At 47.3% G+C, this 15,878-nt stretch overlaps 1 protein-coding gene across 1 annotated transcript in view; it reads right to left on the bottom strand.

Moving 5' to 3' along the window:
- LOC122387849 overlaps positions 1-15,878 on the bottom strand; it is an 85,573-nt gene that overhangs the window by 36,853 nt on the left and 32,842 nt on the right. The window contains exons 31-53 of the mRNA XM_043378409.1: positions 15,536-15,612; positions 14,991-15,118; positions 14,601-14,720; positions 14,165-14,289; positions 13,518-13,698; positions 13,069-13,200; positions 12,527-12,671; positions 11,110-11,223; positions 10,610-10,761; positions 10,022-10,202; positions 9,378-9,586; positions 8,757-8,882; positions 8,032-8,149; positions 6,724-6,845; positions 6,060-6,201; positions 5,389-5,508; positions 4,778-4,972; positions 4,141-4,307; positions 3,566-3,745; positions 2,302-2,402; positions 1,574-1,661; positions 858-1,062; positions 403-571 (exon numbers count right to left, since the gene is read on the bottom strand). Of these exons, the coding sequence (XP_043234344.1) occupies positions 403-571; positions 858-1,062; positions 1,574-1,661; positions 2,302-2,402; positions 3,566-3,745; positions 4,141-4,307; positions 4,778-4,972; positions 5,389-5,508; positions 6,060-6,201; positions 6,724-6,845; positions 8,032-8,149; positions 8,757-8,882; positions 9,378-9,586; positions 10,022-10,202; positions 10,610-10,761; positions 11,110-11,223; positions 12,527-12,671; positions 13,069-13,200; positions 13,518-13,698; positions 14,165-14,289; positions 14,601-14,720; positions 14,991-15,118; positions 15,536-15,612 (3,297 nt within the window). The remainder of the gene's footprint in view (positions 1-402; positions 572-857; positions 1,063-1,573; positions 1,662-2,301; positions 2,403-3,565; positions 3,746-4,140; positions 4,308-4,777; positions 4,973-5,388; positions 5,509-6,059; positions 6,202-6,723; positions 6,846-8,031; positions 8,150-8,756; positions 8,883-9,377; positions 9,587-10,021; positions 10,203-10,609; positions 10,762-11,109; positions 11,224-12,526; positions 12,672-13,068; positions 13,201-13,517; positions 13,699-14,164; positions 14,290-14,600; positions 14,721-14,990; positions 15,119-15,535; positions 15,613-15,878) is intronic.

The raw sequence follows: 15,878 nt of genomic DNA, 5'->3' as shown, positions 1-15,878 counted from the left end.
GAGTCAGTGTCAAAGGTCATCAAAGGTAACCGATGGGTAACAAATGTCAACTTTAAAACCTCACAAAAACGCTCAGTTGACGAGCTTGTAGAAAGGCCACGATAAAGAAATGCAGCCGAAGTAACTGGCTTTCGCTTCGTAAAACTAACCAAAGCACGCTAAGTAAAATCATCCTTCAGCTCTTTTCGCTTATTAGGTATTCCCCTACGAATGGAAGAACTGGAAAAGTTGTTTAGATTTATCATAAGCAATGACAATAACTACTAACTAGCTAGTAGTTATACTAGCTAAATAAACTACTTAACTACTAAATGCAAAGTCTAACAAATAACTAGCTATAATGATAGTTATTGTTATCTGCGAATAGACCCACTTCCCAGACACCGGTTCATCACCGCCTACCTGACGTCGTAGAGCGTGAAGAACGTTCCAATGTCCAATCGGGCGCTAAACTGCACCCACAGGCCAATGGACATGCGGGAGGCATTCTGCATGTCGAACGGCGCGTACAGAGACGCAGACGCAGACTTGGAGTCGTCGTTGAAGTACAGATCGTAGTCGACCGTGATGCCTGGAGATGGGAGGTCGCAAGTTGATATTAGGCCGGTACGTACACTTAAATATAAAGATAATATTTTCCTAGGGATATTTTAGTCTACAATTAAAACACTATCGAATTTCAATAATAAATAATTGTATTGTATCACTGCCATGTACAGTTACAAGAGCCCCTCAACTTAGGAAACATAAAATAAAATATGACATTTTTCGCTTGTTTATCCTCCCTCGCCCTCTCTCTCTCTCTCTCTCTCTCTCTCTCTCTCTCTCTCTCTCTCTCTCTCTCTCTCCCCACTCACTCTTTCTGCAGTCCTCTCCGGTCAGATTGAACGGACAGCGGCAGTAGTGTCCGTCCACCAGATCGACACAGGTAGCTCCCGTCGGGCAGCTGCCCGCAGTGCAGCGCGGTATGGCAGTCTCACAGTTCATCCCCGTGTAACCAGGTGCGCACGTGCACTGGTAGCCGAGACCGTTATCCACACAAGTGGCGCCGTTCTGGCAGAGCTGAGGAAGGAAAAATACAGGGTTAGGGCATGGGTTTGGTGTCATGAGGTCAGCTTGGCATTTATTGTATACATTTGAGATAAGTGTGATGACAAGAGTGTTTCAAAGCTGGGGAAATTTATGTTCAGAGTGTGTGTAGCGCAGGAACATTAAGTTGGCCCTTATGCGTCTCTTGTCCTTGCATTAGATTATTACCGTCATAGCCTGCATTTGTCAATTATAGTATCACTCGCTTCCGTAACACTAACATTTGCAGCATAACAACGCATTGGAGCAGCTTGCAGCGGCAGCTTCCAAATGTAATGTTTATCTTGAATAATGCAACATAAACATTACATTGGTAAAGTCCCGACTTTTGTAGTCTGCTTGACCACATGTACTGAGAGCGATCGAACAAATTAGCTTACATCGACAGCGTAGATGACTAAAATAGATGGCCTCTAACATCATACGAAAGCGACAGAGGGGGAGCGGGGGGAGGAGGGGGGGGGGGTGCAAGCGAAGGACTTACCCCTGCCTCGCAGGCATCCAGCTCATGTTGGCAGCCGACTCCCAGATAATCATCGGGGCAGCTGCAGTTCAGGCCCGAGCCGTAATCCCTGCGAGAGAATACGACATGGTACGTCAACATCGCAGCGTTGCGTAACGCTAGCAGCGCAACGATAAGTTACGTCGCACAGCCTAACCGTCGTAATACTTTAACTACGTAAATGCCTCTCGAAAACTCTGGCGAAATGCAGAGACCGACTTAATTACGCATCAGAGGATAGGATCGTGAATGCCTGTTGCTTTTAGCTTCATCTAAAAGCTGTTGGCCTAATAACAGAAAACATTCTTAATTCACAATCAGAAGCATGAAGTAACCGAGAGAGCAGCCCACATTCAAGTCGCGTATGCATTGCAACACGCCTAGCACATCAGCCTGGACATATTCATGAGTCTTATGCAGCGCACTGCATGCAATCAGAGAAGAATGCTGATTTAGGTCATGGGTATTCTGAGTCTGGGACCTGGGTCCTGAATAGTCTGAGACCTGGGTAGTCTGAACTCTGGGTAGTCTGGGTCGTGGGTAGCCTGGGACCTAGGAACTCTAGGGCCTACCTATAGGTAGGGACCTGTATATAGTCTGAGACCTGGATAGTCTGAGACCTGGGTAGTCTGGGACCTGGGTGGTCTGGGACCTGGGTAGTCTGGGTCATGGGTAGTCTGAGACGAATGTAGTCTGTCTGTGTCACTGACCTGCAGAACCCTCCGTTCATACACGGGGATCCGACACACCGCTCCGGAGTGACCTCACATCGAGAGCCATCCGTGCCGGAGGGGCACGCGCAGAAGAAGCCCTGGGGGTGAGCGGGAGGGTGCTCAGTGGTTAGAGAACACAGGTATGTAGTTTAACACGAGCGGTGAGCGAAAATAAAACAGAGCGGCCCGCCCGTGGAACGAGGGGGGGGAGTAGAACGCATGATATTACATTTATTAAACGTGCATACTAAAATGGTTTTAATCTATTTGTGGTAAAAATCGTTGCATTGCCCTGGAAGGCTTGTTGTCAACACCCATGGGTCAAAGTATTTATGATTGGTGGCGAACATCAATTGGTGACTGGGTGAGCAAGGTGATTTGGTATGCAAACAACAGAAAGAAGAAGAAAAATTACAAAAAAAGCTACAGAAGAGGTCGTACAGCTAAAAAGATACATTGATTTGTCGGAGACCAGATAATTAATTTGTGCCTTGGCCATCCAAAAACAAACGTTTCAGTAGCCACAATGTTGAACTCCATTAATCATCCTCAGCTGTTGCGTTGGAAAATACCGGTTCATTCAGGCTCGGTGACAAACACGTTACTCAAGACTGGGTCATAGTTACAGTCAGCACTGATACGACGGCCCTTAGCGCCGGCCACATGGCAGGGCGGGCTCAAGGTTCGGCTAGGAAACTCACGGTATATACCCTGCATGTCCCAACGTTTTGCAGCCCCTATCGCAAGGGCTTCTGATAATCCACGGTTACACAGCACAATCCGCGGTTACACATCAGCTATCGGCCCTCCCACAATGCCAGACGGCAAAGGCCAGCGTGCGATAGCTTGGCGTCGAGCCCCTCATTTCCCCGCACGCTTCAGGGCTATCACCTGACTGCCCGCCCCCCGCCCTCCACGCTTCTGGCGGATCCAAAGGGCGGGCCGGGGGGGGGGGGGCTTGGAGGCATCTGCCCCTCCCTTAGCGCCCGAAAGTGACGAAATCTTGCCCTTTTCTCGCATACAAAACGAAACAAACTTTTATTCAGAATAGGCTACTTGAAACTGCATAACAAGAGGTGAGTAAGCGAAATCCGAAAAGTTTTTGGAAATTGACAAACATTTTCTTTTTTGGGGGGGGGGGGGGGAATTGCAACCGCAGCTTCTCAAACCACGCTTCTGAATCAGGGAGTCTCTCTCTCTGTCTCTCTCTTTTTTTTTCTCTCTCTCTCTCTCTCCCTCCTCTCTCTCTCTTCTGCCTCACCTGGAATAGATCAATGCAGTTGGCCTCATTGAGGCACGGGGCGCTCTCACAGCTGCCAATGTCCGTCTCGCAACGTTTACCGGTCCAACCGGGACGGCAGGAGCAGGTGAAATCGTCCAGGCCGTCCGTACAGACGGCTTCGTTCAGACACGGGTTCGAGGCGCATTCGTCCTTGTTAGTCTGTGGGGCGGGGGAGGGGGGGGGGGGGTATGTCAGTAATGGTCATAGCATATCACTCATTTGTTGGCGTTCGCTTCTCATAAAACTGCATATTTTAGACAGCATTGTCATAAATTAACTTTAGTTTTCGTATAGCAGTACCTGTCAAATTATGCTCATGAGGATAACTAAGTTATTTCTCGGAATCATTTATGAAATGTTTGATAATTGCTTCGGTTCTCCCTAAATCGGTGGCTCCTTTGAGATAAAATGTTAGCTAGACTGACTACTAACCACTTATTATAGACGACGACGAGCGGCGAGCGCTTCTATTCGCTCCACCATTCCCCCCATTCCATTCCATTCCATTCCATTCCATTCCATTCCATTCCATTCCATTCCATTCCACATCTCACCTCACACAGCCTGCCCGAGTACCCGACGCGACACTCGCACTCGAACGTATTGTCCAAGTCGACACATCGCTCCGTTCCCTGAGGACTGCACGGACTCGATGTACACTCGTCGATTTCGGCCTCGCACTGCAAACCGACGAAGCCAGGACGGCAGGAGCAGGTAAATCCTGACGGAGAGGGAAGTGGGTCAGTAATAACGGAAAAGTGCGGAAACAATAGCAATGGCATAAAATAAGAGCGGCATTGTTTTACAAGTAGTGGAAGTTACAGCACAGAAGCAATATTAATAATAGGATATTACAGCGTAGTTACGGTAGAGGTTGCGAATCAGGATAGGGGTATTCATCCGATTGGCTGCTCCATAAATAAATGGTCGAACACGATTGTTTTTATTTATGCGGGACAAATTATGCACAATTGCCCCACGAACATTTGTTAATTTAGCTACACGATTTTCATGAAGACATGGTGATTCTCCTCAGTCTAGTAATCTCACCGTCCTAGTCTTACGAACGTCCCACCGTCCCTCTTACACCATCTCATCGTCCCTCTCACCATCTCATACCATCACACCGTCCCTCTTACCGTTTCCACTCTCTCACCACTATCATCCTCCCGCTCTCACCCCGCCACTCACCATCCTGTTCATCCTTGCAGGTGCCGCCGTTCTGACACGGTTCGCTGGCGCAGTCGTCGATGGTGTGCTGACACCGTTTACCGGTGAAGCCAGGCGCGCAGTTGCAGCTGAACCCGTCCACCTCATCCATACACGTGCTGCCCGAGGCACAGGGCTCCGAGCGACAGTCGTCCACGTTGATGTCGCAAGAGGCGCCTGGAACGCGCAGTCAGTCGTGTTATTTGGTCATCAACGTTATCGGGATAGAATATCATGTATTCGTTAGATAGGGCATCATTTAAAACTATTTTGTATTCCGTTGGTAACATAATGTTATCCCTTGCACATCTTTTGATCGAATACTTTTTTGCTCGTAAGCAGCTCATGCGCAGCTTAGTTACAAAAACCTTTCAAAGAAATGCTCTAATACATGCTGTGCTGTTTATTATAAAGCAATAACGTTAAACTTTCTTAAATAAGCAGACACTACGCATCAAACTCAGTAGAAACACAACTCTCTAACGTTATAAATTTTAACTAGGCAGTGCGGAGACACACCTGCTCTCACAACCATCCATATTCAATGACACACTATTCAATAAACATTACCTATTCATCGAAACTTCACTCACCGGTCCATCCCGGGTCACAGACGCACTGATGTGAGAAGAATCGGTCCACGCACAGACCATTTTCACATGGACTGCCGGCGCACAGGTCAATCTTCCGCTCACAGCGCTTTCCAGCGAACCCTGGCGAGGAGACAGAAGTGTTAGAATAAACTAGACAGGCTTGACGGTTTGTGGTAGATGCAGCGTCGGTGAAACGCTTCCTGTATCACAGTGTGGATGCAAATGAATAATGAACATGCATATCTGAGAGGCATTGGGAAACGTTTCCTTTTGATTAGATTCAAATTTATTCACGCTGTAAGCCACGTGATGCATCCGAAATGAAATACCGATTTTTTATAGCTTCAAGATATACAATTCGTTAGCATGCATCCAAATTTATCGGAGAATGAAGGAACTGAGCTTCCTTTGCTGTTTTTCTCTACATTTTGCATTCCCGGGTCACGTTCTTATTTCCATACGACAGTTAGCGATGAGCCAGCCGCTGAATGCCACTTTCACCTAAACTCAGTAGCGGCGGAACACCCACAATTAAGGAGGGGGCGCACTGCCGACTTTTGGTCCCATTCTTTCCATGCAACGCCCATAGGGCTAATGTTATAATGCCAACATCAAAAGCGGGCACGGTGCCCCGGTGCCCTCCCCGTTCCACCGCCTACGCCTAAACTCACCGGTGGGACAGGCGCACTGGAAGTCGTTCACCAGGTCGGTACACTCCGCTCCCAGCAGGCAGGGCTGTTCAGAGCAGTCATCGGTGTTGACCTCACAGCGGGCACCCGACCAGCCAGGGCCGCATTCGCAGCGGTAACGGCCCTGGGGGGTAAATGGGGAAAAGGTCAAAGGGGTAAAGATCCTGGAGGGTTAGCGGGAAAAGGTCAAAGAGGAAATTATGCCGAGCACCGGCCCTGTAGGGTAAACGGGGTCAAAGGGGGAATGATCCTGGAGGGTAAACGGGAAAAGGTCGAAGAGGTAAGACGTAGTGACTGGTACCGATCTTGGATGGTAAAGAAGTCATAGGTCAAAGGGAGAAATGCTATGGAACGCACAAGAGAAACGTTAGATGGATGATGAAAGGTGCAGAAAGAGTACCACACACCCATCAGTGCAATTGAGTTGCTCGAGGCCCCTTGGAGACGTTTAGATGAAGTTAAGATTAGGATGAAACGAGATGAGATTTGTGAAAATTAATTGAAAATCCAAAAAGCTAATGCTTTTCTCCAATGCGATGCGTAATATAATAGTGCTAAAGTCTGAAGCGAACGATGCCCCCTCAGAACTCTGCGGTGTGCTCCCGAGCTCCGAGAACACACTATACCGCTCCCGGCGTGCTCTCACCTGCTGTAGCGGAACACAGCGAGCACCGTGCTCACACGGGTTGCCTGTCTCCGTGCATGGGTCGACGGTGACGTTACAGCTGGGACCAGTGTACCCCTCGCGGCACAGACACTCGAACTGACCTGCCAAACGAGATGGAAATGAGCGTGATAAAAAACACGAGAATGTCGGTGCGCATAAAAATCAAGACAGCTATTGTGAAAGCAGGAGCAATCAAATTAAAATTAAAGCACAAGAGTAAAATTGAATTGCTACACATAAAAGTCAAAGATGGTTTAAAATAGACTTAAACTAAAACAATATAAATACATGGTCTCGAACGCTAAAATGCAAAAAAAAGACGTCAATCATCGTGCATTTCGTGCAAATTTATTTATCACGTTAGCCATTCTGATCTTATATTTCAATCCAATGCTTTAACAAATTTGCTCAATCTCTCACATTAAAAAATGGTTCAAAAACATGAACGCAAAGTTTGCTACTCGATAGTTCTGCGTTTCCGCGGGGGCGATGAGTACAATTCCATCCGGCGTGGGCCGGGGGGCCCGGGGGTGTAAGGCGCACGTGGCACGTGACGCAGTGCGCGATAGTGCCAACCGCTGCCGCCGTACTAGTTGCCCGGGGAAAGACCGTCGAGAACCGTGCAGTACCAACGACTTCCCGCGGCCGCCCGGGCGCCCCACTTATCAATGTGCAAGCAGCAGAGTGTCGGCCTCGGCGCCTCACTAGAATGGTCTGGCGGTTACGTGAGACGCCAATCAAGTTGGAATGTTCCGAAGCTTCTTAAGTGGAGTGGTTAACCACTTATGTTCAACCTGGGAGCGGACGAATCGTTTGATTTGCAACCTCACAACAGACTGTTGTATCCGCTGACATGTGGCTGATAGTTTAACTCTTGACGGTACTTGCGCTTGAGAGGTCTGGTGCTAGGCTATTAGTTTTTATTCATCGTGTTTCTATTTAATGATTCAGTAATAAAATCAAAATATTGTCACTCTGAGCCTTAGTCCAAATATGTGGACCTTTTAACATATAAAAATTATGTTTTCGAAACAAGTCTGATCTTTGAACTATGTCGTTAAAACAGCCGCTAAACGTGCTATCGCCTTCATGATTTTCGAAAGGCTGTTCCTTTCAAAGGTCTTACTCTCCACAACTGGTACGTATTTATATATTTTTTGGTACTCCAAATTGGCACACGTGTATCTTTAATTGGCACATGAATAATGTTAGCTGATTTTGACGTCTCGACTTCCATAATCCATATCATAAGTTTCCCGCCGTTTCAGTTAACTAATGTCCACTTACCGACTCCGGGCAGATCCATACACATGGCTCGGGCAGGGCAGGCATCCTCCACACAGTCAGACTCCTCAATTTGACAGTTAATTCCCGAGTAACCAGCAGCACACTGGCACCGGTAGCCCTGCAAACAGGTCAGGTCAGGTCAGGTCAGGTCAGGTCAGGTCAGTGCTGACGACACCATTTCAGGTCGGGTCAGGTTGGGCTGAGTAAAACTAGGTCAGATGAAGTGAGAACAGGATAGGTCAGATCAGGGGGCATAAGTATTCAGTATTCAATCATTCATTGAGGCAAATCATTAAGTATACCTACCAGGTCAGGTCAAGTAAGATCAATAAAGGCCAGGGAAGTTCAAAACAAAGTGGGCCAGGACAGATCCGGAGACCGTAAATCAGATTGAGTCAAGCCAGGACAATTAAGGTCAGGTGAGGTCGGTACATGTCAGGGGAGGACCCAATAAGCCAGCTCAGTTTAGGTGAAGTCAAGCCCGGTCAGAACGGACAGAACTAGACAAGACAGAACAGGTTTGGCCCACTCTTAGTCAATTAGTGAAGCACGCCAATTCATGTCCATGTCAAAGCAAGATTGTTAACCGGAGCACGCTAGTCCTGCCCCACTTGAGATACCGTCACACTCACAAGTGAATCCTGTACTCACCCCACCCCACCTGATAAACCGTGTCAAATGCTCGGTACCACCTCGGTAATAGACCGTACTTCCCCTCGACTTACCTGCTGTTGGTCGATGCACGATCCTCCGTTGTAGCACGGGCTCGAGAGGCACTCGTCGACATCGATTTCACAGCGCGCGCCGCTGAAGCCGGCCGGACAGAAGCACTTGGGACGGTGGCCCAGCATCTGGCGGACACAAAATGGGCGTTATGAGACAGTTGGCTAGGTTACCGTATACGGGGGACCGTCAAATATGTCATTTGCGAACTAGAGTTGGAAAATATAACGAACGTTTAACAATAAATGATGCACAATTGTCTAATCGCCTAAAAACAATCATTATCGTCAGATAAACCCCGGTCTAAAAGAGCTCATTTTTATTTCAGCTATCTCGGAATGCAGACCACCATACCAAATCGGTCCAGCTTTTGGTCTGACCCGGCCATTCCCCTTGATCCGACCTAGCTCCCTTCCTATATGACCTGACCAAGCCCCCTACCTGGCTCAACCCGACCTAGAGGCACTTTCACTATCTGACCAAACCCAACCTGACCCCTACCTGACCCAACCCGACCTAACCCCTACTTGACCCAACCCACCCCCATACCTGACCCAACCTAGCCCCCCCCCACCTGACCCTCCCCAGCCCCTACTCTCCCCTATCCCCTCGCGCTCTCTAACCTGGCACAGTCCCCCATGCTCGCAGGTATCCTCAGAGCACGTAACCGGCACACAGTCAGTGGGAGACACGGCACCCTCCGAGCGGGTTGTGTTGCCTGTGGGGCACTCGAAACACGTGTTGGCGCCCTCAATTGGCTGGAAGAAGTTCACAGGGCAGAGGAAGCAGGGCTCCAGACCGTTGGCAGAGTAGCTACCCGGAGCGCACTTGGCTGAAAAAAGCAAAAAGCATCGGTTACCAAATAATGTATGTTATCGGAGGACAGGTGTACCTATTGCTTAGGTACTCCTATTTCTTGTTTTAGCTGTCAGTTGTATTTACGTCCTAGTTATGCATATTTTATCGTAATTGTGTTAACTTTATCATTACTTATTATAACACATTAGTGCCTATAAAAAAATGCCAAAACATGCCACGAACATAATTTGAAATAGTTTATAACGCAATTAAACAATACCGAAATTAGCTCCTAAATTTGTTAAACATGAAGACATTGGCCTGAGTGGATATTTAGGAACATCGTGTAAAGAAAACAACCATTTCTATTATCATCCCTTTTCACCAATACCTAATCTGACGCCAATGGCTTGTTGATCTCACCAATATACGAGTATATACTAACGCCAATAACGCGCCTTCATCTTACCTCGGCAGAGGGACTGATCGTTAGCAGCCTGGGCGTGAGTAAAAGTATCGGGAGGGCAGGAGGAGCACTCCTTGAACCCGTCAACAGGAGGTGCCATGGTGAAGCTGTTCCGGGGACACTCCAGGCAGGGCACCAGACCAGAGGGCGAGTAGGTGCCGTAGCCGCACACGGGAACGCAATCCTAGGGGAGAGAGTGAGGTCAGGTCAGTTGTGGGGAAGGGGGGTAGAGCGGGGTACGTCGTGGATTTGGGGATGGACGTGGTTACTCTTGGATGTACTGAAACAAATGATGATTCCTGGTTTCCGTGGAAAATTTTACAGTTTATTTGTGAAATCACAGTGAAGTTAATAATGAACTTCGTAATCAATACTGAATAATGTATTTCATAAATAATGAACTTCGTTTATTTATTCACAATTCTAAAATTTAAACTCTAAAGTAACTGCATAAAAAAATCACTTAAAAAAATATGAAATACAGTGCAGAAACCATGACCTAAAGCCTCGACTCTAATCCTATCCTCATATCCAGGCCTTGTCATTTGGTACACATTCCTTCCCCTGCCGTTTTCCATCCCGCTCTCTTACCTTGACGCTCTTGCTTCCCTCGTGCCTGGTGTAGGTCCCCGAGGGACAGCTCTTGCAGGCGCCCTGGCGACTTTGGTCTTGGTACTGGCCCATGGGGCACACTGTGCACTCCTCGTCCTCGGTTTTGGCGAATGTTCCGGCAGGGCAGTGCACTGAGGAAGAAAAACAGGTCAAATGAGGTCAAACAGCGCTAGCAGAGGGCAGTACGAATCACAAAAAGTAAAAAAAAAAAAAACGTTTCACTTTCAACAAGCGTTACGGTATTATTTAGCACTTACAATGAATTGTAGTGTAAAATTGTGCACTGAAGATAGCATTTTATGTTTTGTGTTTCGCATTTGGTTGTCCAATTACGATCCATTTATTAATGTCAACGGACCATGATTATGCTTAATGCCAACGCTTAGCACCACGGCTAGGTCGTATGCCCAATCATCAGCATGCTTTGGACTTCCAATAAATGAGGAAATAAGCCCTCGTTTCTCTTTTTCTGCACTCACGGCATCTGGGCACGTTGGTGTTGCTCGACTCCGAGTTGAGAACCTCTCCGGTGGAGCAGGTAAAGCCGCGGGTCACATTGCTATCCAGAGCGCGCATCGGGGGGCACTGGTTACCTGTGAAAGAACGCAGTGTGAGCGGGCTTTAATCGCTGCACATCGGATGACACTGATTGCCTGTGAAGGAACGCGGTGTGAACGGGCTTAAATCACTGCGCATCGGAGGGCACTGCTTACTTGTGGGGAGCGCGGTGTTAACATGCAATAAAGTCGCTGTACATCGTCACATTTTTATACGACACAAATAAAGTCCGACGTTTCTTAGATTTCTTTGAGTATTTCTCGTTCTAATTCAAGCACTGGGTGTCTAGCTAAGCAATATAAGGTTAACTTTAAAGAAAACTGCTTCACATTTTTCGTACGCTTTTGACGATAGACTGGGGAACAGCTCAAATCATAAGAGAAAGACAAAGCTGCAATAATAAAAGAAATACACCCAATTAAACCATAAACGATTCAAAGAACCATGTAAAGCAAAACAATTTAACACGCGCAGTGGAAGGGGGGGGGGGCGGATTTCGCCCACCCCTTCTGTTTTTCGCCAATAACTCGCGCCGCAAGCATAATATCAATGTGAAATTTCGGCTACCTGTCCAGAATTGAATTGCGGATCTTCTCGTGCAAGAAGTAAGAAAATCGGTTCACAACTTTTCTAGTAATAGCGGTGTAAAGTCAAACATCCTGCCGCCGCGGCGGCGCGGCGGCGCGGCGGCCGGCGCTAGCCGTTACGCGCCGCCTGAATTGTAGACTGTGCCGGGGAGGGACGGTTCCGTCTTTACATCGCGCTCCTTACCGCTGATTATATTAGATTCGCATCAAATTCGGTGAGAAGACTGAAAAATGTACAGGCAATCATATGGTCAAAGAATTTTGAAAATCGGCTGGTAACAACTTGAGTTATGAGTGTGTAAACACAAAATTGTGATTGCCGCGTTTCCCGCGTCGGCCGATGCCGCTTCAGCCGGCGACATTTTACCCTTAGCAGGCTTCTAACTGCCATATTTTTTGTTGGATTATCTAGAAATTCACCAATCATACATACTCACAAATGTTTGCTCTTTCGTATAGTGAAAGATTAAATTTGACCTCATTTGACCTTGAAGATATTGACCTAGGGTCATGAAATTCACACTCAACAGAGTTCCCTATGGCCCCCACCTACCCTCCAAATTTCGTCTTTCTAGCTCCAGTGGGAGCTGAGATCATAGGGAGGGGGGGCGACATCTGCCCCCCCCTTCCACTGGGCGTAGTACTCGCAACCCTTCCACTGCGCGTGTTAAAGCTCTAGTTGGCCTGTTTAACGCCGTTTCCACTTCAAGTTCCACTTCCAATCTCCCTGACCCCACCTCCAAAATCTTACCGATGGCATCGACATCGATGAGGGGCTGGATGACCACAGAGGTCGAGGGCACGGCCAGCTCGAAGATGAGTCCCAGGTTCAGGCCGCAGAGATCGTACAGCAGCGGCTGTGACACCTCTGGGGTGATGCGCAGCACGTGCTCCAGCTGCCCAGGGCAGAGACAAAAAATGAGTGAGTGAAAAATAACCCGAATCACATGAGCATTAAAATGCATAGCAATATGTACCTTACAAAACATCCAGCTCGAATTATTACAAACGACTGCAATGTACAGTGTATTTAGGCATGCATTAATTCGTAATGTTATTCCCACTACAAATAAATACAAGGTACATAACAGTTAACAATTTTACGCTATTTCGTTACATTATTCTGAGGTTCCTTTCGTTATTTCGGGGTAAGCTATGCAATAAATATTCCCTTCATCCCCCCACCTATCAGGTACCGTCAAGAGGCATTATTATAAGAATGTGATTACATGATAACTACGTGACTGCATGTTACATGATGCACTACTGCCATTATGTCGGTTATCAACTCACCTCGACCATATTTTCGGCGATCCTCCTGGCGCCTCCGTCCAGAAGCCTGACGTCCATGTTCAGGTTGACGGCCTGAGAGCAGCGCGCTGATAGAACCGAGCTGAGGTCGGCGTGGAACTGCTTCAGCTCCTCCTGTGAGACAATAAAGTGAGACATTAGAGTGAGACATTGTGAGACATTAGTGTGAGAAAGGGTGAGACATTATCAGCGGTGAGACATGAGAGAGGTGAAACATGACAATGGTGAGAAATAATGAGCATAATAAGGCTGCTATTAGCAAGGCGAGACATAAAAGAGGGGCGAGACCTTCATGTGAGGTATTAATAGCGTGATAAAATATCGAAAATGCTGAGGACATAACGAACTATGTGGACAAGGTTTCCAATCGAGCTTATATAATATACGTGTCAACACGCAACCCCCCCAAGCTGCCCCCTCTCCCCACTAACCTTATACATGTTGACACACTCGGGCGCCACGGCGCCGTTGGAGCGGTAGCTGATTCTGGCGCTGACGTCATAGCTGGCCTGCTGGGTGTCTTCAGTAACACAGTCGGGAACCACGCTGGCCGGCTCCCAGGCCTGCTTCGGCTGACAGCCGAACCGCTTGATGTCTTCACCGTCGGTGAAACTGGAAGGTTAGAGGGTTAGAGGTTAGAAGGAGATGTGGTTGGTTAGAGAGGTGAGAGCGTGGTTAATGTTGTCAAAGCTATTCATGTATCTATTTGACTTCGTGAATTCTAGTATTTTCCGTTCGTTTAGGGTGTTCACTTACTAATAAAGAATACTAAAGGAACTGGTTGGAAGTGGAATGATCGGCAGATAGGGCTATAAGCGACTTAAAAATGAACCCCCCAAAATGAAGATGTAGAGCCAGATGAGAAAATAAATGGAATGTGCCCCAGAAGATTTAATAGGCCTAGAGGACCAACAAAAAAGCCCATTCGATAGAATTTATAGAAAAAAGCATCAGCATAGCTTCGAGGGTATACCAACCAGTCCCTCGAGGCCGACGAATGGCAAACTACCAATCGAGTTCTCAGTCCCTACTCAGTCTATGACCTATGAGTACTCAGTCTATGACCTGCATCGCTCACCGGTAACCTTCTTTGCACGTGGCCAGGCAGCGCAGACCACCCGACTCGCTGGGCAGACAGTTGACGTCACCGTTGGCCGGTGCCTTCAGGTCCCAGGCCACGCACGGGGTGGCCTGAACGGCGACCTAGGGGAGGCAGACACAAAATGTCAGAAAAGGGCACTTCAGTGTAGGAAATCCGAGTGCATCGTGCAGTTAATCTTCTTATTTATCATCATCATTATTGTTGAATTGTCTATTTCATTTTTCGTAAGACTGGGCTGGACAATGATGAACTTCTTTTTCATGACCGTTTTATGTAAAAATACATCCTTCAATTATATCTTGATTCACGACGCCGGTTACATAATTCAAAGCAAGCATATCAAATACCTAGCTAATAACCAAATATGATACGGCACCCCCTCAATCAGTGGGCTCCAGAAACCACCACTCACCTGGAAGTGACACTGAGCGCTGTTGCCGGACGCGTCCTTAGCCGTGACCGTGACGTTTTCATAACCTCCGATCGGGATTCGGGCTGCTGAGGGCTCGAACACCACCTGAATGGAATCCGCCTGTGGGAGCAGAAAGGTCGTGACTCGTGATTAGTGAGAATAGTTTAGGACACGCACAACAGAAATAATATTCAGAAAGGAAAATGATGATGCTAAATGGAAACACGGAAACATTCGGAAATGAAAGTTATGATTATTGAAACACATCGAACGTGTAGCACTAGCTCAAGTTCAGAAAATAAGATTATGTTTCACTTTAAGAAAAACAGTGCTGGAAGACGTTGCTTCAACGTATCCTCAGCACTCATGACGTCATCAAATAATGCTTACGTCATCCGTGTCGTCTGAGACGGTGACCTGGCTGCGGGAACGGTTAAAGTTGATCTCATAGAGCTCCTGTTCCTCCACAAGCTCGACCACATAGCTCTGAGGGCACGTGATCCTCGGCGGGGTGTCGTCTGAAAGAAAGATCATCAAGGAAAAGTTAGAAAGTGATTATCAATAAGTCGCACTTTATCCCGAAAGAAAAAAAAAACATATTGTCAAATTTATCAATGAGGAAATTCTCGAGGCTAAGTTGACTGTGAATTACATTCATAAATGAAAGCCAAAAAGAAAGACATTTTAATAGCAGATCGGGTACGAATAGTCTTTGTTCAAACCATTCTTTATATCTGCCCATAACCTTATATCTGCCTATTTATATCTTATAACAGGTAATACTTCATTTCGCCAGGCCAGCAGACCGGTGCTCATCTATTAACTCGGCAATTACGATGTTCAGGTCAAGTCGGGTAGGATCTGATCGCATGCAGGTTTCGTCAGAAAACGGAACTCAGACCAGGACAAGGTAGCGGTCCTTCCTAGTTTCTTACCGGGGACGGTGATGTTCATCTGGCAGATGGCCACGTTGCCGTCAAAGTCGAATGCCAAGTATTCCAGCATCAGATCCCTGAGCACGTGATAGAACAACGTCAGGGGTTATAGTGGTATACCAGTGTCACATGACTTTAAACAATACAGGAGCACAGCTGATATGGCAGAGCCACGTGACATGGCAGGGGCGTAGACTGTAGATGATATAGCAGGGTCACGTGACAGCACCAAAAAGGCAGATGACAACTCACTGACATGACGCGTGTTCAGTGCTAGTGTAATTGTCGTAAGCCTAGTATTTGACTTCTAACCACTCCATTCTAAGCTTAGCGAGCATCCGGG

Source organism: Amphibalanus amphitrite, unplaced genomic scaffold (assembly GCF_019059575.1).
Source record: "Amphibalanus amphitrite isolate SeventyFive unplaced genomic scaffold, NRLGWU_Aamphi_draft 000300F_arrow, whole genome shotgun sequence".
NCBI classification, from domain to species: domain Eukaryota; kingdom Metazoa; phylum Arthropoda; class Thecostraca; order Balanomorpha; family Balanidae; genus Amphibalanus; species Amphibalanus amphitrite.
The sequence above is the reverse complement of the archived record's forward strand: the minus strand, read 5'-3'. Positions and strand labels throughout refer to the sequence as shown.